Source organism: Rhincodon typus, chromosome 6 (assembly GCF_021869965.1).
Source record: "Rhincodon typus isolate 14 chromosome 6, sRhiTyp1.1, whole genome shotgun sequence".
In the NCBI taxonomy this organism is placed as follows: domain Eukaryota; kingdom Metazoa; phylum Chordata; class Chondrichthyes; order Orectolobiformes; family Rhincodontidae; genus Rhincodon; species Rhincodon typus.
The window spans coordinates 15,485,633-15,509,263 of NC_063337.1; the positions used below are offsets into that span (position 1 = coordinate 15,485,633).

The following is a 23,631-nucleotide window of genomic DNA, read 5'->3' on the forward strand; positions in this document are numbered from 1 at the left end:
GAAGAGAATAATTGTGTAAAAGTGGAAGTTTGAGTCAACTGAGCGATTTTTAACCGTTTGATCTGCAAAGGCATTGATAATTGCCTGTGGAGGAACAGGAATTACAAACCAACACATCTGGATTTCCACTAACTGCACTTAAGTGCAAATGTCAGAAATTGCTTAAAGTTTCACTGTTGGAATGATGGTGAACGTTTACAATTTTGCCATCATTGTAACTGTAAAATCTGCAGCAATGTATCTAAAAGAATACTTAAGTCTAATTACCCAGTCTGTTTACAAAGCTGCAGCAAGCTGTCATATTAATGGATTATTTGTCATCTTAAACAAGATTAGTGTAATTGGAACAGGAAATTGTAGCATTCATCATACTGACTTTGAAATTGAATCTTCTGCAAATGCTTTCTTCACCATATTAGCCCTTCTTGGATATTTAGAATAGTCATTCACAAATAATGTTTTTTTGGAAATGAACCTCATTTTATGTAAGTATTCCAACCTTGGCACTAACTTAAGATGTCTCACTGTAAAACATGTATGTTCCATGTTTAGCAATCCAAGTTTTCATTATGATAGAAATATAGGATTATTGGTAGGACATTTGGCCTGTTCGATCATTCAGTTAAATCAGGGCTAAGCAGCCTCTTAATTCTGTCTCTCCACTTCCTTCCATACCTTTAATGCCTTTATCTAACAAAAATCTATCAAACTCAGTTTTGAAATTTTCAATTGGCCTACTCTAAATGATCTTTAGGTGAGAGATTTCCAGACTTCCACATTACATGAAAGTACCCTGGCATTAGCTTTGAAGGGTTTCAATCTAAATACAAGGCTCTGCCCCTTTGTTCTTCTAGTTGGGTGTTTGACTGGTTGTTGTCTCTGAAAGTAACTGATAATGAACATAGGGATGTTGCTTTTCCACACCAGTGTAACACTGCTGTTGCAGAATAACAATTGATTGTAAAAGCTTTGTTTTGCCATTTGTACAGATAATAGGAATATTAATATCTTAGGTATAGTCTCTTTATCCATTGTTAATTTTACCTATCCTTCCCTAGTTCGCCAGCTTAAAACTAAATATGTTTCCGAATGATTTGAGGTTTGATGTCTCATCTGATAAATGTTTTTTTTTAAGTTCAGCAACCCCTCAGTAATGCACTAAAGTCTCAGTCTTTGAGCTTGACCCCATGACTTTTCTGATGGAGCAGCCAAATTGCCTATGATAAGTCAACCACAGCTGATGCTAACATACAGGGCCTAAATATGCAAAGGAAGGAAAGTAAAAATTAAACATAATACTGACCATAAACCAGGTATTGGCAAATTAATGTTCAATGCCTTTGGACAAAGTTACTTTCCATTTCATGCCATAACTATGCCATGGCTGCAAATGCTATTCCCACTAACAGGATGCTGCCATCAATCTAGAAAGGTAGTCTGCCCACTGTGCAATTAAGCAACATTGTGCGTGAATGTCAGTGCCAGTGTGATGCCAGGTATATAAGCTATAATTCCCAAAGGTTGGCTGAAAGAATAAAACAGCAGTCCTTTCAGTCATAATCAGTGTTGGAGGGAGACTGTGTTGTATCAGTCGTGCTTACAAAACACAATAAAAATGTCTTCTGTTGAATGTGATTCTATGATTGGGCAGCACTTGCTGAAAAATCCTGAATGTGCTAATAACTAGATTAACAACCAATTCAAGTTACCCATTCAAGATTGGAATATGACTTGTTTGAGATTGCTGGAAGCAATGTACATTCATATGCACGGGCCTTTCACTGCAAACTAGAGGAATATGCAAAACAGCTTTGCGTCTTTTCCAATCACCCAGGGGCCCGGAGAGCATATAGTTCCTGATACTTAGTCCGTCCTGGGCCAATCAATAAATTTTACCAATCAATCAGCACCCTTTTGTGCTGTGTTATAATTATTGAGATTGTTTGAAATTCGGCATTTGTCCAGATAAATTAAGATTAAGGTCAGGGTTAAACAAAAACGTGCTGGCAACAAGTTAAAGTTATTTTCCATACAATTTTTTAACATGCTGTTTTATCTCATAATACATGCTAGCATCCCTTTTAAAACTGAAGGGATTTAGATTCTTACCTTCTGCCATCAGCAGCCCTTGATTCATGCCCACATTTCCTAATTGAAAGGAAAATCATAAGCTGGTGAGTGCAGAAATGCAAAACCCCAGCCAAAATGATTTTATATCAATGTACTGAGCACAGAGTGATTTCTGCATTTCATATCTAGATGGAATAGTGTGCAGGTCACTTTGCCTGTCTATCTTCAAACACAGTATAAGAACTACTGTTAGTTAAAACCAGACAGATGAGATTACCATCCATAAGCTGGTGTATTAAAAAGCATTCTGGCTGTCTCTCAGTTATTTTTAGCTTCCATTTTCTGTACCTGTACCTTTCTGGTCAGTGCTGTACAAATTAGGAAAAAAATGACTTCAAAGAAAAATTGCAAGAAATATGCGTAAAAATATAGAATTGAAAGACAAATGATGAAACCAATGTTTTTTCATTCATTGTGCTTTTTTTTTAAAGATGATTTTGGTGGCAATATTTTCAGAAACTGGCTTTTTCGATTACTGTGCTGTCAAGGTGAGTGGAACAAGTGTTATTTCCTTCAGCTCTGATATGAAAAGCTGCGAAATAGTCTGTGGGTTTTCTGTTTCATTAGTTAGCTTGAGCTTTGTTTTGTTGAGGAATTAATGAACACAAATAGAGAAACAAAGAGATACCCCTCAACCCCACAGAGAAATGAGTTGGGGTGGAACGTTGAAAAGTTAAACATCTGAATCCTGCTTCCAAAGTCCCTCCAACAAGTCCACTTCTCATCTAAACAAGATGGGTCAGTTGTATTGACAATGAATCCTCTCTCGCAAGGCAATTGGCAATTGAAATCTTGTAATGAATTTGCGGGCCTTATATGAAACCACTATTTTAAAGTTAACCTTGGAGAGCTCTTAGGGCACAGTGGTAGTGTTGCAACCCCTGGAAAGGGAGATCCCGGTTCAAGTCCCACCTGCTCTAGAGGTGTGTAATAACATCTCTGAACAGTTTGATTAGAAAATATGCCCCCCTCCCTCACATTAGATCTACTCCCAATGAGGGGGAGAAGATAGCATATATATAATTAATACGTACATATAAAATTAACCTTGGCCAGCAGCAGAACTTTCCAGGCCTCAGAAAATCTGTTGGTTAAAGGGAGGCAAAGATTGCTTGTTCCTGGGGATAAGTGCCTTTCCCACTGAATCCAATTTACCTGCTTCACCAACCACTGTCTCTCCCCTGCCCTCCCACCAACACACCAGATCTCCAAACCCACCCCTGTCCACACCAACCTGACCCACCAAATGCCCCTGACACCCTCCCCCACACCATCAGTTACACCTACCCTCATAACTCTTATGATCTCTGCAAACCTTACAATCTGCTCACAACCCCTTGCCAACCTCTGTCAAGCTCCTTGTCACCCTTCCAATCTCCTCTGAGGCTTTCTGTCTAAATCTGACACCAGACCCTTCCTGACCTCCTTACCCTGACAATTCTTACAGTTGTCAGGCCCATTCCGTCATCACCCTCTGCTCTAGCCTCCCTGATCCTTCTTTGATGTGGATCCTGACCTTCTGCCTCCCTACCTCTGCGATTTCTTGATGACTCAGAGCCCTAGAATTTTATCTCCCCTGCCACACCACCCCCAAGTACCTACCCCCATGTCTCCAGATGCCTCTGTGCTCCCAGAGACCTCCCTGCCCTTAAGTTACTCTGCAGTTGGAAAGCAGAGGCTAAAATTCAAATTCTTCTGTTAAGTTCATCAGGATCTTTGGGAACCCTCCTTTTCTCAGTTTTCCAATGGGAAACCAGTCTCCTTGTTCCCTTCATGAGTTAGTATCCAGCCCAAAAAATGGAAATCAGTTCTTAAAAGAACATCCTTCATGGTAGTCTTTGTTTACTAATGCGGTAATGTTTCCACAAAAGCTCATAAAATAAATACAGTTGATTTAGACAATAAATTTGTGCATCTTTACTGCAACAATTGGCTATTACGGTGGCACAATTAGAGAGTTATAATAACATACTCTAGTGGACCTGAATATTTGCAAAAGAAAACTAAAATGTGTTTGGTTATCTGCAGAAGATTATTCTAATTTATTACTTGTAGCATATTAATATGCATGAATAAACATTCTATTGTGCTTACATATCTACATGTTATTTCTCAGTCCATCGTGCTGAAGGGACTGCAAGTAATTCTGCACCAGTCAGCTTTTTGCGTGACATATGTATATACAGTCAAGACAAATGCTTGACAAAAGCATAATTATAGTTTGTCAGAAAAATGAATCTGGAACAAGAGAAATGAAGGAATTGTGAAATGGATGTAGAGTAGAGCCTCATTGAGAGCAAAGGGAATGATGCAACAGCAAATTGAAAGCAATCATGGGAAGAATTTACGAATAATATTTGTTTATTTGTTTCTGAGATGAGTTTGGCTGTAATTGTTTAGCACTTGGAATTCAGAAGTCACTCTATTCTGATTGTGTGAGCTGTGTTTCATTAATTGGAGAAGCTTTAAGTTACATAGCACTGGAAACATTACTTTGTAATGGTGTTAACTGTTCGGTGAGGCACTGTCCATTGGCTGAAAGTAGTAGGTTGCGTGAGGTTTGAAACTCAGGGTAGGAATTCTTAGTTGTAGAAATGTAGCAATTGTCATTGACACTGCCTTGATCTGCATTTGTATAGTATCTTCTGCATTCCTAGGATATTCCATAGCGCTTTATATTTCAAAAGCCAGTCATTGTTGCGTCGGCCTCATTAGGAGCATTTAAGCAGCTATTAGATAGGCAAATAAATGATAGTATAAGGTAGGGGTGGAGGTTAGATAGACCTTAGGATTAGGGTAAAAGTTCGGCACAACATCATGGGCCGAAGGGCGTGTACTGTGCTGTACTGTTCTATGTTCTATTGTTGCAACTATTAGAAACGATGTATGAAACATAGCAAGGTATCAAAACTGCCCATGGAATAATGATAACTTGAGCAGGGACAGAAGGAAGTGGGGAGAGAATAGCAGCATGAGGAATGGGGGACCAGAGCACGGAGAGAGTACTAAGGGTGCAGGGGGGGATTTGGAGCACATAGGGTAGTGTGGTGATTTGGGAGTGGAACATGTCTTTGATCACAGCTTATTTGATTTCTCTTACCTGGTTGCCCACACGTGAGGTTGGGTCTGTGGACCCCAATTTGAAAACTACTGACTTTGATTACCAGCTCAAACCTCGGGTGTGCAGCCTGAACTAAAGCTGTCACCCACAATGCTGCAAATAAATGGGTGTTTGAATATATCGCAGTCACCCATGGACTGTTTCAGCAGAGAAATTAATCTCTGTACTTATGATTGCAGGGAAAAAAAAACATGCTATTAGCATGAAATATCAGTCCTCACTGTCATCGTGGTTTCAGATGTTTGTTTTTTTCTGAATGTCTTATCGCATTAAGGTAGACTCCACCAGTCATCAAGTATAGATACCTAAAGCACCTTCCGAAATCTCACTGGTGTGTGCACTGCTCTTTTATGTTATACTTCCCTTCAAGATTCTGCTGTGGAATTCAGTCTCAAAAGCCAGATAGGATACAAGTTGAGCTTCATTTCAACTTGAGATGTTTGCATAAAAACAAAGCACTGCAGATGCTGGAGATCTAAAGTAGAGACAGAAAATATTGGGAAAAATCAGTAGAGGCTGTGGGGAAGGGATGTGTTGAAAATAGGAGACAATGTTTATGCTTTGAAGTTGCTGATCTCTGAAGTGTTGAGTCCTGCAGGCAGTTTGTGTTTCAGCCTTGAGGACTCAGCACTAAGTTCAATGACTTCATAGAATGTAGTTTAGCCCCCACAGCCCTTCCCCAACCCAATGTCTTATTTGTATGGGTGTGTTCTCAGCAAAGCTGAACTATTTTCAACTATTCACACTTACCCTTAGCATATATTTTGCAACTATATCACTCCTCTGCTGCCATAAGCACTCCCTTGACTTTTGCTCTGGACATCCTCACCATCTGTTCCACTCAGTCCTCCTCCTCCTTTGCCAACAGCATAAAACCATCATTTTCCAATCCCCTTCAGTTCCGAAGAACAAACAGGAGATGAGCAATCGGGACACATGTAAAGTTTTGAGGTTGGCAAACTACAACTAGTGAAGTACCCCAGAGATCAATGTTGGGTCCTCAACTATTTACAATGTATATTAATTATTTGAATAAAGGCACTGACTGTATTGCGGTCAAATTTGCCGACATTGCAAATATAATTCAGAAAGCACTTTCTGAGGAAGTGCCAAAGAGTCTGCAAAGGGATACAGATGGAGGTACGAGAATGGTGGTCATGGAAAAGATGTTTCCTCTTGTGAATCTTTGGTAAGTCCAGTACAAGATTATTTAAATGGAACAAGATTGCAGAATGCTGTACAGAGGGATTTTGGTGTCCAAAATATTAGCATGCAGGTGCACAAATGAATGGGAAGGCAAATCGAATGCTGGAATAAAAACAAAATACTGCTGAGGTGGAGATCTGAAATAAAAACAGAAAAATATGGAGAAACCTAGCAGGCCAGGTAGCATCCGTGGAGAGAACAACAGAGTTAATGTTTTGAGTCCAATACGATTTCTTTGGCACGAGAAAGAATGGAATGTTGGCCTCTGTTGCAAACAGCATGGGATATAAAAGTAGGGAAGTACAACTAAATAGGGTACTGGTGAGACTGTACCTGGTATATTTTGTGTAGTTTGGGCCTCTTAAGGAGAAAATACATGCATTGGAAAAGAGAAGGATCACTAAACTGATTCCTGGGATGAAAAGATTGTCTTATGAAGAAAGTTGAGCAGTTGTGCCAAAACGCATTGCAGCATTACAGAATGAGAGATGATGTTATTGAAACAAATAAGGCCCTGAGGAGTTTTGTCAGGATAGATGCTGAAAGGACATTTCCCGTTTGTGTGAGTTTAGAACTATGCAACTAGACAGTGTAAAAATCAGGAGTCTCAGAGTTGGGGAGAAATTTCTTCTTCAAATGGGTCATTAGTCCCTGAAATTCTCTTTCACAGAGAGCTTTGGAGGCTGGGTCACTGAGTTAAACAGATTTCTAAGCAAGTGTTATGGGGACATACAGAAAAATGGATTTAAGATTACATTCAGATCAACCATGATCATATTGCAAGGCGGAGAAGTGCAACAAGCTACATCATTTACTGCTACTCCTATTTCTTACAGTTTTACGACAAACAGCTTCTCAGATTTCAACTTACTGGTTTCCTGTAGGATGTTGAGTGATTCTGTGAGATCGATCTCAATCTTTCTTTCTCCAGTTTAAACAACTCAGATTTGGAAGCCTACCTTTATAATTCCTCTAAGATTTGGAGAATCTTAAAACTGACCTTGCATCTGGCTCTTCTGGAAAAACTCATAGGAAATTCCATCCCATCCTGAGCTTATCAAAGATTTCCAATGAAATGTCTAACTAATGACTGATCGGAATCAATCCGTGGCAAACGGTACTATTTGAGTAGAAAGTGAAAAGCCCCTTTCAGTCATTAGTATAATTTTCCTTACACTAAGGAATAATTTATCCTCTTTGGTTCTTGTGACTTAATGTTTTCAAATTAATGTTGGCCATTGAAGAATCCAGACTCTATCATTGATGGCAAAGCGTAAATTGAATTAAATGCACGCTTTCAAAATTGCATTTTGAAACTCAAATGGATAGTTGTGCTGTATGGTAAATTCATTAAAATTTAAATTAGCTGGAGAGAGAGAGAAAATCATACGATAAAATTTTTGAAAGGGATGTAGAATTAGCTGAATATTAAAATGTTTGGTAGTACTTTGCCTGATGACGAAGCGAAAATGAAATTAGTATTTTCTTTGCCAAATTACTGTACTTGCTATTAGAATGCCAAGCCTGGCTCATGGCTCCTTGAAAGGTTCAACTATGCCCAAACATGTGATTGAAAGGGCGTTCAATATATGCAAGCAGGCTATTGATCAAGATACTGTCTCTATCCCAGGGAGGAAAAGGATTGTTAATCTTGCGTTCTGCATATATGGTGATTTCTTAATTCACATTGACAGTTTAACAAAGTCCCAGGTTCAACTCTCTTGAGTCAATAAGTGCTCAAAAGTTTGAAGGGTCTTGATAGTGTAAATGAGGAGAAACTGTTTCTACTTCCAACAGGGTCAGTAACCAAAGGAAACAGATTTAACGTAATTGATATAAGACTCAGTGGGGGAGATGAGAATATTTTTTATGCGGTGAGGTTGTTGTGATCTGGAATGTACTGCATGAAAATCTAAAGTAACTTCCAAAAGGAAATTGAATGTCTACTTGAAAAGACAATAAATTCTGGGTGATAGGGAAAAGAGCAGAGGAGTGGGTCCAATTAGATAGAACATTCGAAGTGCTGGCTCAAGCAAAATGGACTGAATGGTTTCCCTCTGGGCTGTATAATTTTGTTTATGATTTTTATTTTACACAAGCTTTCTTGGAAGGGTCCAGACCTGAAACGTCAGCTTTCCTGCTCCTCTGATGCTGCTTGGCCTGCTGTGTTCATCCAGCTCTACACCTTGTTATCTGCAATACCTCCACCTGATTTCCTTATTTAGGGAAAGATGTAAATTTATTTGAGGTGGTTTGCAGGAGTTTTACTCGATTAATATCTGGAATTAATGAGATACCTAATGGGGAGAGGTGGGCCACATTGGGCACGTTGCCACTGAAATTTAAAAGACTGAGGGTGACTTGATTAAACTGTATAATATCCTGTATAGTTGACAAGATGGTCATGGAAAGGATGTTTCCTCTTGTGAATCCAGTTAGGGCGTCTCCCATAGGACTGAGATGAAGAGAAATGTTTCCATTGAAAGGGCTTCACACTTTAGAACTCTGGGAGATCTGAAACAAACCGCAAGTGCTGGAGAAACTCAGCAGGTCCGGCAATTCTAATGAAGGAGTCACTGGAGTCGAAACGTTAACTCCGCTTTTCTCTCTAGGAATGCTGCCAGACTTGCTGCGTTTCTCCAGCACTCGTGGTTTGTTTCAGATCTATGGCATCTGCAACTCTGTTTTATTTTAGTGGATAGATTCTTCTTAGGCAAGGACATGGAAGTTTATCTGGTGTAAATGGCAATGTGGAATCAGGAACACAAATAGATCAGCCAGGATGTTATTAAATGGCAGAGCACTTTGGAAGGGCTAAATTGCCTATTTGTTTACTTATACATAAGAAAAAAACTTCGTATGTACCTTGATGTAATTTCTGTTCTATTTCTATCATATTTCCTGACAAATGTCTTCATCCTTAGACTGCCGCACAATATTTATTCTGCTTTTTTTTAATCTAGCCACTTACTTCCCCTCCTATCATGGCTACAGTTCCATTGCTGTTACTAATGTAGCCTAAACAATTAATTGTTGAAAAGCTACTTTGTCATGGCATTAGGTACATGGGACCAATCTGCTTCTGCCCTAGCCTGATACATGACTGGAAGCAAAACACTTAGACATACATATACCCTCTGCATCATTGATTAATAATTAGGAGAAGGGATTCTTGATGATTTCATTCTTTTATTGCACTCAGCATTGAATTTCTCACACAAACATCAAGGAGTTTATTGAATTTTGTTGACAAACCAAGGATTTCAAACTATAAAGATTAAAAATGCACACTAGATTTGTCTATCAGCAGTTTTACATTTATTGTCCATTCTAGCTCATCCTACTGTGTACAGGTCAATATTTTAAGAGTTGGCAAGCAGTAATAAAAATTTTAAAATACTGATTTGTTCTCAGGAAATGGATATGGTTGAGAATTCTGCACTTTTTCATTCATGTCTAATTGTCCATTTTACTATTCTTCAGCTGTAATCCATGTTGTGATGCTATTCAGACAATTGTGTGGTTGGGACTTCCAGAATATTGACTTAGTGAGAGTGATTGAATGTAGATTTATGTCTGAGTGAGACTGATGTGCAATTTGCGGGGAATGGTATCCCTGGGACATGTCTACTTGTGCTACGCGGGTGGTAGCTGGAGGCAGTGATTGTAGGATGAATCCTCAACATGCTACAGTAGCGATCTAGTGGATTTTCTGCCACTATCCTGTTTTCTGGTGGGGTTCTACAGGACCTGCTTAGTCTGGTGTGGTAGAGGAAAATCACTTGGCAGTCTAAAAAAAAACTTAAACAAAGGTGTAGTTTATTGCATGTTAACAATGTTATGTTAATGTGATAGACATTGTTACAGACACTATTGGGAAGACACAGAAGGTAAGACATTCCCTTTTGAAACTTAAGCGGTTATTAAGTGTCTAAATGGCATCATTATCATTGTCATTGATGTTTAAGACACTCCTTGGTGTTAAGCCTTTCAGAGACTTACACCACAGGAAGTGTTGTTGCAGTGAACTTTTGTGGGTTCCTGTAGTATATCCTGCTGGTCATACCGGCTGCAGTAGGTATGCAGTGGGTGGGTAATAGAGGCAATTAGCAGAGACGATTGCTGCATCCTAGATGGTGCAAACGTGTCGGAGTACTGGTATGGCTGCATTCATCCAGAGAAGTGATGAGTATTCTGTTGTATCCCTGACCTTTGTCTTGTTGTTTTTGAGGCTTTGGGGAGTCAACTGAGAAGCCAGGCTACCCCACCAGTGCTGTGCTCTTGTCTCCGTGGTGCTAAGGTGGCTGGTTCAATTGACCTATTAATCAGTGCTAAGGTATTGATGGCACAACACTCACTAATTTTCATGCCGTTGAAGGCCGGGGAAATGCTGTTGCTGAGCTACCGTTATGTAAAAATGTAACATTCTGACATTGTACATGATATGAATATCACCGACCACTTGTCAACTGAAATCTGGATATTGTCCAGCTCCTTCTGTAGGCTGCTACGGGCTGCTTTATTACTTAACCGTGTTAGAGATAATCAAAGTAGTTCTCCAAACTTTCAAAATGATCCCTAAGCTGCTCAGAGACATTGATAAAGCATTATGTTGCGATTGGGGATGCTTTGGCTTGAAACCTGTAAGTAAACGTAATTGAATTTAGCACTGAAGTCTGGGAAGCTTGGCCTGTGAATAATATGGGGTGGCTATCAGCCGTTAGCTTTAATTCAATTCCAAATCATGCTTTCCAGTAATTAACAATTATTACAAGTAAAGGAAAATATTCACTCAAACATGTTATGATTGTAGACAAAGGGATGGCCAAAAGAAAAAAAAATGAATTTTTAATCTTATTTCACTTACATGTACTAGTTAAAACAAAAGTGTTCTAAAAACAGCTTCCACAAGTTTCAGCACATTATAGAATAGTTTCAAGATGGGACAATGACCCAGATTTTGTTGGAGTTGGTTATCTCAGTACACCACATTAGATAAACCTTCCCACTGAGCATCCAGCTTGAAAATGGTTTTGCCTGCAAGTTGCTGCTGGAATTATAAGTGTTACAGATCACATGATTCCCTTTCTAGGGGAGAGAGGTTCCGTGGCATTACACTAGTGTAGATCTAGTCATTTAAAAGGTCTCTACTCTGTTAAATAAAAGCCTTATATTTTCGCAGCAAGCTTCATAAGTAATTCATGTGCATTTGGGAGATGCTGGTAATGTTTAACAGCCTGGAGATCCACATTATGCCCTGGGGATTTGACTTCAAATTACATCATGAAAGCTGAAGAAATTTAAATTTCCTAATGAATCTGGACCTATAAAGCTCATCTCAGTGACCAGGAAATTGTCATCAGTTGTCATGAAGATCCACCTGGTTCACTAAAGTCTTTTCAAGGAAAGGAAATTTGCTGTTCTTACTCAGCCTGGCTTATATCTGACTCCAGATCCACAGCAATGTGGTTGACTCCAAAGTGCCCTGTGAAATGGCCTAGTAAGCTACTCAGTCCAAGGGCAATTAAGAAAAGGCAATAAATTATGGACTTGTCAATGATGCCCATATCCTCTGAAAAAGTAAAAGAAGAATATTGCATCTTTATGAAACTTGTGGCTTTATGGTGATTTAGAATACACAGAATATCTCCATTTCACCACAAATGGCTGACATTTACACATTAATAAAATGGAGAAAATTAGTAAATCTACTGTTACTTTGACAGTAAGATCTGGTATCAGTGAGGGACATTGCACCTAATTAGTGTTATGGGCCAAACCAAACCTCAATATATATAAAGAACCTAGCCTAGAACCTAACTTATTCTCATTTTAAAAGCAAGTGCCAGGCGTTGTGTTCTGGGTACAATTCGATTGGTCAACTACCAGATATGAAGAAAACACACATTCATCCACTTAGTTAACATACAACAAAAGAAAGAAGAAATTAGCATAAACTTAACCTCTATGGGAAAACTTAACAGAATAATAGATTATTTAACTATTAAACAGTAACAATTCCAACATAGTAACATCCCTTAAACACACCCTTGACAAAGGCAAATTCAGTAAAACAGATTGTCTCGCATGCAATTCTAGCAGCAGGAACAGAACCCTCAGCTCTTAGCTGTTACAGAGAGAGGAATAAGAGTTCCACATCCAGCTTCAAGCCCCCAGCAATTGCAGAAAGCTAAGACTAAAAATCCTGGTTCTGAGAGAGCTTGGCCCCACCCATTCAGGCTGCTTCTATTGCCCAACTTTAAAAAAAACAAGGCCTCTCAAATGGTTTACTCTAGTGGCTATGAGTAGACTGCTCAATACCTCTCAATCTTTCTTAAAAACACAAACAGGACAAAATATACATCTCAGAACCATAGTATCCTCACATTAGAAGCCGTTATAGATCACACAGCAGCTGTTATCTGTTGACCATGCAGTCCTACGTTCTGTTGGACATTGGGTGTACATTCGTGCTATCGTTTTACATTGTATGTATCCAGAAAGTGCCAAAGTGCCAGTTTACTGCTGTAGTTTTCACCTGCATAAATCACATGAAAATCTTTGTAAAACTCAAACAGAAATTGTTATTCACATTGTATCCTACCCTTAGAAAATAAACGATTGTATATGTTGTTTCACAAATCACTACTGACTACTGAAAGACTTTTCTGTGTATTTTGAATATCGCTGAAAAAATGTTCTGAAAAATAGTTCAATGATATACAATACTTCACAATACTTCACGTTACAAGGACATTGAATACTGCAACCTTTTTATGGTTCTGCAGTGCTGTAAATAATTGGAACCATCTTGCTATTTTTCAGGCTTACCAATTGTCTAGAGGAAGAATCTGGGCCATGATTGTCATTCTGTGCCTTATTGCTGCCATTCTATCGGCTTTCTTGGACAATGTCACTACAATGCTTATCTTCACACCAGTAACCATAAGGTACTTGTTCTGTATTATGGTGAAATATTTTCACCACTGTAGCAATATTTTTCCATTCTCCTGATGGTCAGTTGGGGGTGTGGATTGGAAGAGTCAATTGGAGTTTGAATAAGTTAAACAAAAAAAAAATCCAAAGGACTGCAGATGTTGGAAACCAGAAACAAAAGCAGAAATTGCTGGAAAAACTCAGCAGGTCTGGCAGCATCTGTGGAGTAAAAGCAGAGTTAACATTTTAGGTTCAGTGATCCTTTTCCAAAACTGGAGCTAGGAGGAGGTTGGTATATATGAAGATGGGGTGGTGTGAGTGGGAGTAAACAATAGGTGGAGATGGAGCCCAGAGAGTGAGAAAAGCAGTTGGGCAGACAAAGGAATGGGTAAAGGTCATCCTGGGAGAATCAATAGCTGCTAATGGGACACCATTAGTGGCTGACAATGGGTTGTTTGTGGAAGCGGCCCATGTGATGAGAAGGCCTGGTGTGTGGGGTTGGGGTAAGGACATGGGAGAAGGTGCTCAGGTCCTAAAATTATTGCACTGTGCCTAATCAGTTTTGAAGAAGGGTCACTGGACTCAATACGTTAACTCTGCTTCCTCTCCACAGATGTCGCCAGACCTGCTGAGTTTTTCCAGCAATTTCGTTTTTTGTTTATGAATTGCTTAAAGGTGGCTTGGCCCTTCCAAGGGACACACCAGCAAATTAATGACAATTTGCTTTAATGTGGCAACCTACCATGAAGGATTAGTCCTTTTCCCTGTAACCCTTAGTTCTGTCGTTAATAGGAAGCTACCAGTTTCAGATTTGCATTTAACAATTAAGCTAACATCAACATTTTGTAAGAGAGTTCTAAGGGTCTACCATTCTTTATCCATATTCCCACCCACCCTGATTACCTCTCACCCACTTGCTTATCAAGAATCTATCTAACCAGTCTTAAAAATATCCAAAAACTCTGCATCCACCATCTTTGGGAGAAGAATTCTAAAGACTCATGAGTCTCTAATAGACAAATTTTCCCCATTTTTCTTTTAAATGCACAACTGCTGGTTTTTCAATAGTGACCCAAGTCCTAAATTCTTCCAAAAGAGGAAGCATCCTTTCCGTATGCCCCCTGTTAAGGCTCCTCAGGATCTCATTTCAATCAAGTTGCATCTTTTTCTTCTAAAATCCAGAAAAGACAAACCTTGTTGCTAATATCGCAACCCTCTTTCCTCTTAGCACAACACCTTCATTCCAGGTATTAGTCTATTAAATCTTTTCTCAACTGTTTCCAACACATTTATCTCCTTCTTTAAGTAAAGCAAACAGTAATGTGCACAATACTCCAAATGTAGTCTCACAAAGGCACTGTATAGATGAAGCATAACCTCCCTACTTCTTTATTCAATTCCCCTTGCAATAAACAATAATGTTTTAAAGAATCAATCTTTAACTTTCTAAATACCATTGAATACAACTCCAGTTTGTTTAACTTCTCCCTGGAATTTGATCCTTCAGTTCAGGAATCATTCTGGTAAACCTACACTGTACTATGTCCAAGATCAATAGAATCCTCCTGATCTTTGGAGCTTAGACCTGATTATATCACCCCAGATATGGTCTAACCAGGACTTAGCCAAAGCTTGCCTTCCATCATTTCTTAATCTTCATTATAGTTAATTAAATGATAATAATGTTATGATGTGATGGTACCAGTCCTGCTTAGTATTACTGTCAATTTCTGTTTTTGTTCCAAATGTTCACAGTACTTATTGTTTAGATAGCTAGAACTAAAACCAATTGTATTGTGTATAGTTCTGGGTGCCACCTCTTAGGAAGGATGTGAATGCATTGGAGAGAATCCAGAAGCAATTTACAAAGAATGTTTCTGGAGATGAAAATCTTCAGTTATGAGGTTAGATTGAAGACATTGGGACTGTTCTCCTTGTAGAAAAGAAGACTGACAGGAGAATTGATTGAGATATTCAAAATCATGGATGGGAATGGATAGACTGGGTAGGGCGAAACTGTTCCTACTTGTAAAAGGAGCAAGAATAAGAGGGCATTGACTCAGTGATTTGCAAAGGAGCAAGGTTGTTAGGAGAAAACCAAACCTTTTCACGAGTGAGTAGTTTGGGTAGGGAATGTGCTGCCTGTAAGTGTGGTGGAAGTGAAGCATTCAAGAGGGCATTGAATAATTCTTTCACTTGGGTGGCACAGCAGCTCAGTGGTTAGCACTGCTGCCTTACAGTGTCAGGGACCTAGGTTCAATTCCAGCCTTGGGCCTCCGAGGAGGTTGCATGTTCGCCTCATATTTGAGTGGATTTCCTCCAGGTGCTGTGGTTTCCTCCCACAGTCCAAAGATTATACAGGTTATGGGGACTGGCTATGCTAAATTGCCCATAGTGTCCTGGAATGTGCAGGCTAGGTGGATTAGCTATGGGGAATGCAGGGTTACTGGGATAGGGTGGGGGTGGGAGTCTGGGTGAGATGCTCTTCAGAGGGTCAGTGTGGACAGAATGGCCTGCTTCCACACTGTAGGGATTCTATTAAAAAACATGTGCAAGAACATGCAGGAAATTGCCAATTAATTGGTGCTAATTGGAACAGTCAGTGCAGGTGCAATGGGCTGAATGGCCTCCTACTGTGCCATAAGACTTCTGTGATTCTGTTTTTATAAAATTTGACCATAGGACGTCAGAGTTGCTAGCTAGGCCAGCATTTATTGCCCATCCATAGCTTCCTAGAGGGGCAGTTAAGAATCAACTGTATTGCTTTGGGTCTGGAGCCACATGGAGGCCAGATCTGGTAAGGGTGGTAGATTTGCTTCCCTAAAGGACATTAGTGAACCAGATGGGTTTCTATGACAATTTTGCAGAGGTTAGGCTAGTTTTTTATTGAATTCAAGTTTCACTATCTGAACTTGTGGAATTTGAGCCCGTGTTCCCAGAATGTTAACCTGGCCTGCTGGATTTTTAGCCAAGTAACATTGCTATGAGATCACCAGCTTCCCCACTCTGATAGAACCGAGAGGTGTACCAGCTTCCCTTTATAGACTTCTGGGAAAAAAGCAGCGAAATCCCAGAATGCAGAGATCATCTTAAAATTAATTTGTTATGTTATAACTTTAAAGGTACTCGGGACTTGCAGATTGCACCTTTTTTGGTCACCCTGTGATATTTGTTAAATATCAGAAGTTAAATGCTGTAAATGCTGATTAGACAGAGTCAAATCATATACTGTTTTAGTCAGAGTTTTTATCTCAGCTCATGCACTACAAACTCCAACTCCATTGATTACTTGTTCCCCATACCCATCACGTGTTCACCCAATTATCTTTTAATTAACATATAACCATTGCCTCTTCCCTATTTCCATTTGGTCTCAGTCAAAATAATAACAATATTACAGTGTGCTTCTGCTTGTGGATTAACATTAAGCTGAATGGTTCCTGCATGATAATGTATAACTTAAATGGCCAATGTTACAGTAAAGCACTTTTGTGGTATAGTTGGAATAAATACCTACAGTCAAGAAGGAAATGTAAAATCTGCAGGTGTACATTGGGTGAGTATTGGTAAAAAAAAATTGGAATATGTCACGATAAATAATGGAGAAATTATTTATCTGCATAGATGTGAACGTTAATATTTTGACATAATGAAAATGCATTGAGTGCGATTGAACTAGCACATGGTTTAGATTACGTCATTATGTTTCCATAGGCCAATCTAAGCAAACATGATGCGCAGTCAGTTTAAGGCAATTTAATAAGTATCGAGGGGATTGTGCAAAGACTAATGTCTCTCATTTGAAGGAAAAATGTTTGACCTAAACGGTATTTGTTTCTGGAAAGGTGTGATCCCTGACTGTGTAAATTTGTCTTGCATATGAACAGAAGAAATAAGAGCAGAATTTGGCCAATTGGCCATTAAACTTGCTCCTCTATTCAATAAGGTTATTTCCAAATATCAACTCCACTTTCCTGCCTGGTTACCATATTCACTCAGTCCCTTGATGCTCAGGCATCTTTCAATTTAATTCTTTGATGTATTCAAAGACTGAGCAACCACAGTTCAGGTACCTAGTTCATTGAATGTTGTGTTACAGGTAGACAGAGTGATAAAGGAGGTGTTTGGTACACTTGCCTTCATTGTTCAGACCATTGAATATAGGATTTGGGACGTCATGTTGCAGTTGTGCAAGGTGTTGGTGAGGCCACTTTTGGAGTACTACATACAATTCTGGTCACTCTGCTATAGGAAGAATATTATTAAATTGGAAAGGGTGCAGAAAAGATTTAAGGATGTTAGCAGGACTGGTGGATTTGAGATATAAAGGAGAGGCTGGATATGCTGGGATGTTTTTCATTGGAGTGTAAGAGATTGAGGGGACCTAGTAGAGGTTTATAAAATCACGAGGGGCATAGTTAAGGTGAATAGAAAATATCTTTTCCCTAGGGTAGGGGATTCAAAACTAGAGGGCATAATTTTAAGGAGAGAGGAGTCATATTTAAAAAGGGACCTGAGGGGCAACTTTTTCAGAGGGTGATTTGTATGTGAAATGAACTGACAGAGGAATTGGTAGATGCAGGTACAGTTACAATGTTTAACAGACATTTGGAAAAGGAAATGAATAGGAAAGATTTAGAGAGATATGGGTCAAACGCAGGCAAATGGGACTAGTTTAGTTTGAGAAACTTGGTTGGCATAGACTAGTTGGACTGAAGGCTCTGTTTCCATGCGATATGATTCTGACTCTACAAGTTCATTGGGGTAGAGAATTCCAAGTATTCACAACCCTCTGAGTGAAGACATTACTCCTACATAAGAACTAAAAGCAGGAGTAGGCAATTGAGCAGCCCCTTGAGCCTGCAATCTGTGACCCCTTATCCTAAAATTATGACCTTTCAATTTAAGATTGCTCCACTCATGTCATTCTTATGAGGATGTGATTCCTAGTTCTACACTCTCCAATGAGTGTAATAAACCTACCAGCATCGATCCTGTCCAAGAACTTTATACTTTTCAATGAGATCACAGTGCAGTATTCTAAACTCTAGAGAATATGTTCCCATTCCATTCATTCAATCTCTTTGCATAGGAGAATGCTCTTGTTCAAGGAAGGCATTGAGTGAACCTACATTCCTTCAAAGGGAAGTATGTTTTCCCTTAGGCAAGCAGACAAAAATCAGGTGTGATTTCATCCAAGCCTTAGAATTTTGCTGCAAGTGTTGAATAAGTTGGGGGGTGGGCATAGTGGTGGGTGGGGGGCAGGGTGGCAGGGTTACTGGACATGTGACTCTGAGGATCATGCTAATGTTCTGTGGGCAAATTTGGATTCAATTAAAAAAAGGAATTTAAAACTAGTTTAATAATGACCACGAAACCATTGTTGACTGTCATAAACAGTAAACATCAAGTTCACTAATGTCCTTTTAGGGATGATGAATCTACCATCTACTATCTACTAGTATAGGTCTGGCCTATACATGACTCCAGATCCACTGCAATGTGGTTGGCTTCTAACTGCCCTGTGAGTAATAAACGCTGGGACAGAAAGCAATGCTCACATCTCATGAATGATGAGAGGAAGGATTTCAATGCTTCCTGGCAACAGAGGCTAACATACCATTTATCTATTTGTTTGCCGTACCTGCACAGTAACTTATTGTGATTTTTGAATGGGATCCCTACATCCCTCCAAATGTTAATATGTTCTCATCTCTCATTTTAACAAGTATTCTCTTCCTCCAAGCAAAGTGGATAGCTTTACACTTCCCCACATTATATTTCACCTATCCTCTTCTTGCTTAACTAATATATCCTCTTGCAGCTTCTTTCTATCCTCATTAGAACTTACTGTTCCACCTACCTTTATATTGTCAGTAAAAATAGCTAGATTTCTCTTCATCCAAGTCATCAGTACAGATGGTAAATTGCTGAGGCCCAAGCACTGGTCCATATGGCTTTCTACTTCTTACACCCTGGTATTCCAAAAAAACATATTTATTAACTGTCTTCATTAACTGATTTTCTGTTCAATTAACCACAATCCCATGGGCCTCAATCTTGTGTAATAACCCCTTGTGCACACCTTTTTTAATGCCTTCTGAAAAATCAAATATGCTACAATCATTGATCCTTATATCTACCTGAAATAGCTCCATGGAGGCCAGTATACCATCACCAAGACACTGTTTATTTATATAGGCACAGTGCATGGACTTGACAAGCTAGCTTAGCACCAGTTCCAAGAGTCAGGAGAGTCCCTGACACTCCCCTTTGTATATCTGTCAGCCAGGACTCCCTGATTGGGGCTGTTAACCTGGGCCAATCAGGAAACTCATTCTCAATGATACCCACCTGGCCAACCTCATTCCAATCACTGCACTAAGTACCTACTTTGTCAGTTACACTGCAAAAAAAAACTTCAATAGATGTGTCTTATTTTTCACAAAAAACAAATGAAATACTTTCTTGGTGCGATGAGATTAAAGTATTATGATGTAGAAAATGTTAGAAATATTCAACAACATCTGTGGAGACAGGGATGGAGTTAATTGGCAAAACTTCAACTTATTCAAGACCACCTACTTCTATAAACATAAAATCAAGCTCAACATTTCAGATCTTTTATTGGAACTTTCATTAAATAATGCATGTGTGTTATAACATTACCATTACTGTAGTAGCAACATTTTACATCATGATCATGTGACAATGATCAGAATTTCAGGTTCACAGCAAATCACCTGACTTGCTTAGAAACTTTCTTTTCTATAAATAGTATTTGTGAAAATTCATTTGAAACATTTCTTAATTCAAAGGGCCCAAAGAATATTCTGCATGCGTCTGTATATCATGTTAATGCTAATAGTCTAATAATCAATTGCGCATCAGGGATCGATTAACTCTGTGGGTTAGCTTATTTAAAACACTTTACAAGTTATGAGCAGACATTATAACAAAACAACTGTTTGCTGTGTGTGTGGATGAGCAGCTTTCAAAAGCATAGCAGACTAACTACCAGGCAGATTAGGGGCGGTACGGTGGCACAGTGGTTAGCACTGCTGCCTCACAGCGCCAGGCATCCGGGTTTGATTCTAGCCTTGGGCGACTGTCTGTGTGGAGTTTGCACACTCTCCCCGTGTCTGCGTGGGTTTCCTACGGGTGCTCTGGTTTCCTCCCACAGTCCAAAGATGTGCAGGCGAGGTGGATTGGCCATGCTAAATTGCCCATAGTGTTCAGGGAGGTGTAGATTAGGTGGGTTATAGGGGGATGGGTCTGGATGGGATGCTCTGAGGTTCGGTGTGGACTTGTTGGGCCGAAGGGCCTGTTTCCACACTGTAGGGATTCTATGATGATTCTATGATTCATAACATTGTGCATACACAGCACATGGAGTCCTTAAGAGTGAAGTGTCTCAAAGGGAATGTACACATACAACATCTGCCTCTCTTCCAAAAGGAATTTCAACTATTTACAATAAAAAATGTGTCTATTAGTCTCGATAATATAAGGATAATGTGCTAATGCATCCAGATCTTGTGACAGTGACTCGTCTAGATTGCTGTTGATTGCCTATAATCATTAGTGACATTATCTGTCATTCCTGTGTCTGTTCAGGATCTTCTCCATGATACAACAGGAGAGGGAAGTGTTTGGGAAACTGGAGCAGACCTGACTTGCCCTCAGTCCTATCTCACCATTACATTGTCATATGTATGGACCCCAGAGGATCCTAGTTCTGAACACATTCTTGTCAACTTGTTTGGTTGCCTTTTCACTCTGAACACAGATCTGTTGTCCCATTTGTAATTTTGGCAATACTGCACGCACATCTATGTTGTGCAAATTGGTATTTTTCTCTTACAGTTTTATAAGCTGCTCTTGAGTTTCAAATAAAGTACTTTGGGTATGAGCCAGTAAATTGCTACACAGTAGTCTGCCAACATGAACTCTGCTGGTGCTGGAATGATTGTGCTTAGAGGTGTTGCTCTAAATGGGCAATGTGACATTCGAAGCATAAACTGATCAACCTTGATCTTATTGAATGGTGGAGCAGACTCAAGACAATATTTCACAATGGGCATTTTATGTTAACTAGTTTAAAAGATTGTCATAATTACACACCCAGCCCACTCTTCTGAAGATGCAGCACATATGCTGTGAATGAATTAATCTCTGCTGGCTGAAGTCATTATATAAGGAATTTGATGGCAAATTTATTAATTATTGTTTATGTTTTAAGTCCAATATGACTGAGAAATCTACTACTGGACTCAAAACATTAACCCACTTTTGCTCTCCATAATTGCCGCCAGACCTTTCTGTTTTAATTTCTTCAAATCTTTTAAGATCTTCAGCATCAGTTCTTTATTTCTATTGTTAATTATTGTTTCTTTATTAACACACTACTGATAGCACAATTAATAGCACCTTCATACTGCTGTACATTCTTCTACATACTGTATTGTGCTTTGTGAAATGAGATATTTGAGTATGTGTTATTAATTTACATAAAGAGAAAACCTACAGACAGAAAGGAACTTGTGCATCCTAATAACTCAGCATAATTGAATTCTGTATGAAGTGAAAATAGACTCAACAGTAAAGATCAACAGTCAACAAGGATAATTTATAGTTAGACTCCTTGCAACATTGTCAGTAGCTAATAGCTTTGAATAACAATCATTTTGTTTGCCACTGATGAGCTCATAACTTTAACAATGTAATTCTTGGTTTTCATACAATCTTATTATCCTAAATTATGTAAAATTAAATAGAATATTTAACACAAAAAAACCATTAATCGGTGTTTATACTAAACACTATTCTATCGACCTCATCTCAGCTTTTTGGTAAATCTTTTGATACCCATTTTTCTTAAATAGTCATTTAGCTTTCTCTTGAAAGCATCTCCACTATCTGTCTCAAATGCTTCCTGTAGTTTTCAGTTCCATGTTCTCACTACTCTGAATAAAAATATTCCTTCTTATTTCTCTATTGGATGTATTTGTTACTCCCCTACATTTGTAAAACCATAGAAAAGGCACAGCACAGAAGTAGATCATTCAGCCCATCATATCTATGCCAGCAGAATAAATTGGCTGCCCATTCTAATCTAATTTTCCAGTACCTGGTCCACAACCTTGCAGGTTATAGCACTTCAGGTACAGATCCAGATTATTTTTAATTTTAATTGACTTGAGGATTTCCTCACTGACCACCAAACTGATACTAATGAACTCCAGATCCCACCACCCTCTGGGAGAAAAAAAAAGTCCTTATGTCCTCTCTTATCCTTTGACCAAATATCTTCAATATCTGTGCCCTGCTAGATGACTTTTCCAATGAGAGATATTGATCTTCCCTGCCCATTCTATCTAAGTCCCTCATTATTTTGTAAGTCACCTCTCAACCTATTCTATTCTATGGAAGACAACCTTAACCTGTCCAATAGTACCCCATAGTTGCAATTTTCAAGCTGTGGCAACATTCTTTTAAAGCTCCATCTTGTGAGGATTAGAAAATGGCCCTCAGAGCATGTACTAATTCCTATCTGATTTCCTTTAATAGCTGATGATATAATTCATCTGGCCTTGGTGACTTATCCACCCTTAAGGAAGTTCGTCCCTCCAGTACATTCCTTCTCATTATGTTTATTTTATCGAGAGATATATTTTTGAAGGAAAGTCATATTGGACTCAAAAAGATAACTCTGTTTCTCTCCAGACAGACCTGCTGAGTTTTTCCAGCATTTTCTGTTTTTATTTCAGATTTCTAGCAGCTGCAATATTTTACTTTTAATTTTCTTTAAGAAAACTACTTACATCATCTTCAGCCACACAGGGATGGTCAGCATGGATTTGTTGGAGGGAGATCCTGCCTGACTAATTTCATTGAGTGTTTTGAAAAGGTGACTAAAAGTGACACGGTGGCTCAGTGGTTAGCACTGCTGCGTCGCAGCGCCAGTGATGTGGGTTCGAATCCAGCATCGGGTGACTGTCTGTGTGGAGTTTGCACATTCTCCCTGTATCTGCTTGGGTTTCCTCCGGGTGCTCTGGTTTCCTCCCATTATCCAATGATGTGCAGGTGAGGTGGATTGGCCATGCTAAATTGCCCATAGTGTTCAGGGATGTGTAGATTAGGTGTCTAACAGGGGGATGGGTCTGGGTGGGATGCTCTGAATGTTGGTGTGGACTTGTTGGGCCGAAGGGCTTGTTTCAACACTGTAGGGATTCCAT

At 39.2% G+C, this 23,631-nt stretch overlaps 1 protein-coding gene across 1 annotated transcript in view; it reads left to right on the plus strand.

Annotated features, from left to right (window-relative positions):
• oca2 (oculocutaneous albinism II) overlaps positions 1 to 23,631 on the plus strand; it is a 403,227-nt gene that overhangs the window by 162,889 nt on the left and 216,707 nt on the right. Inside the window, exons 11-12 of the mRNA XM_048598233.1 lie at positions 2,562 to 2,618; positions 13,283 to 13,407. Coding sequence (XP_048454190.1) covers positions 2,562 to 2,618; positions 13,283 to 13,407 — 182 coding nt within the window. The remainder of the gene's footprint in view (positions 1 to 2,561; positions 2,619 to 13,282; positions 13,408 to 23,631) is intronic.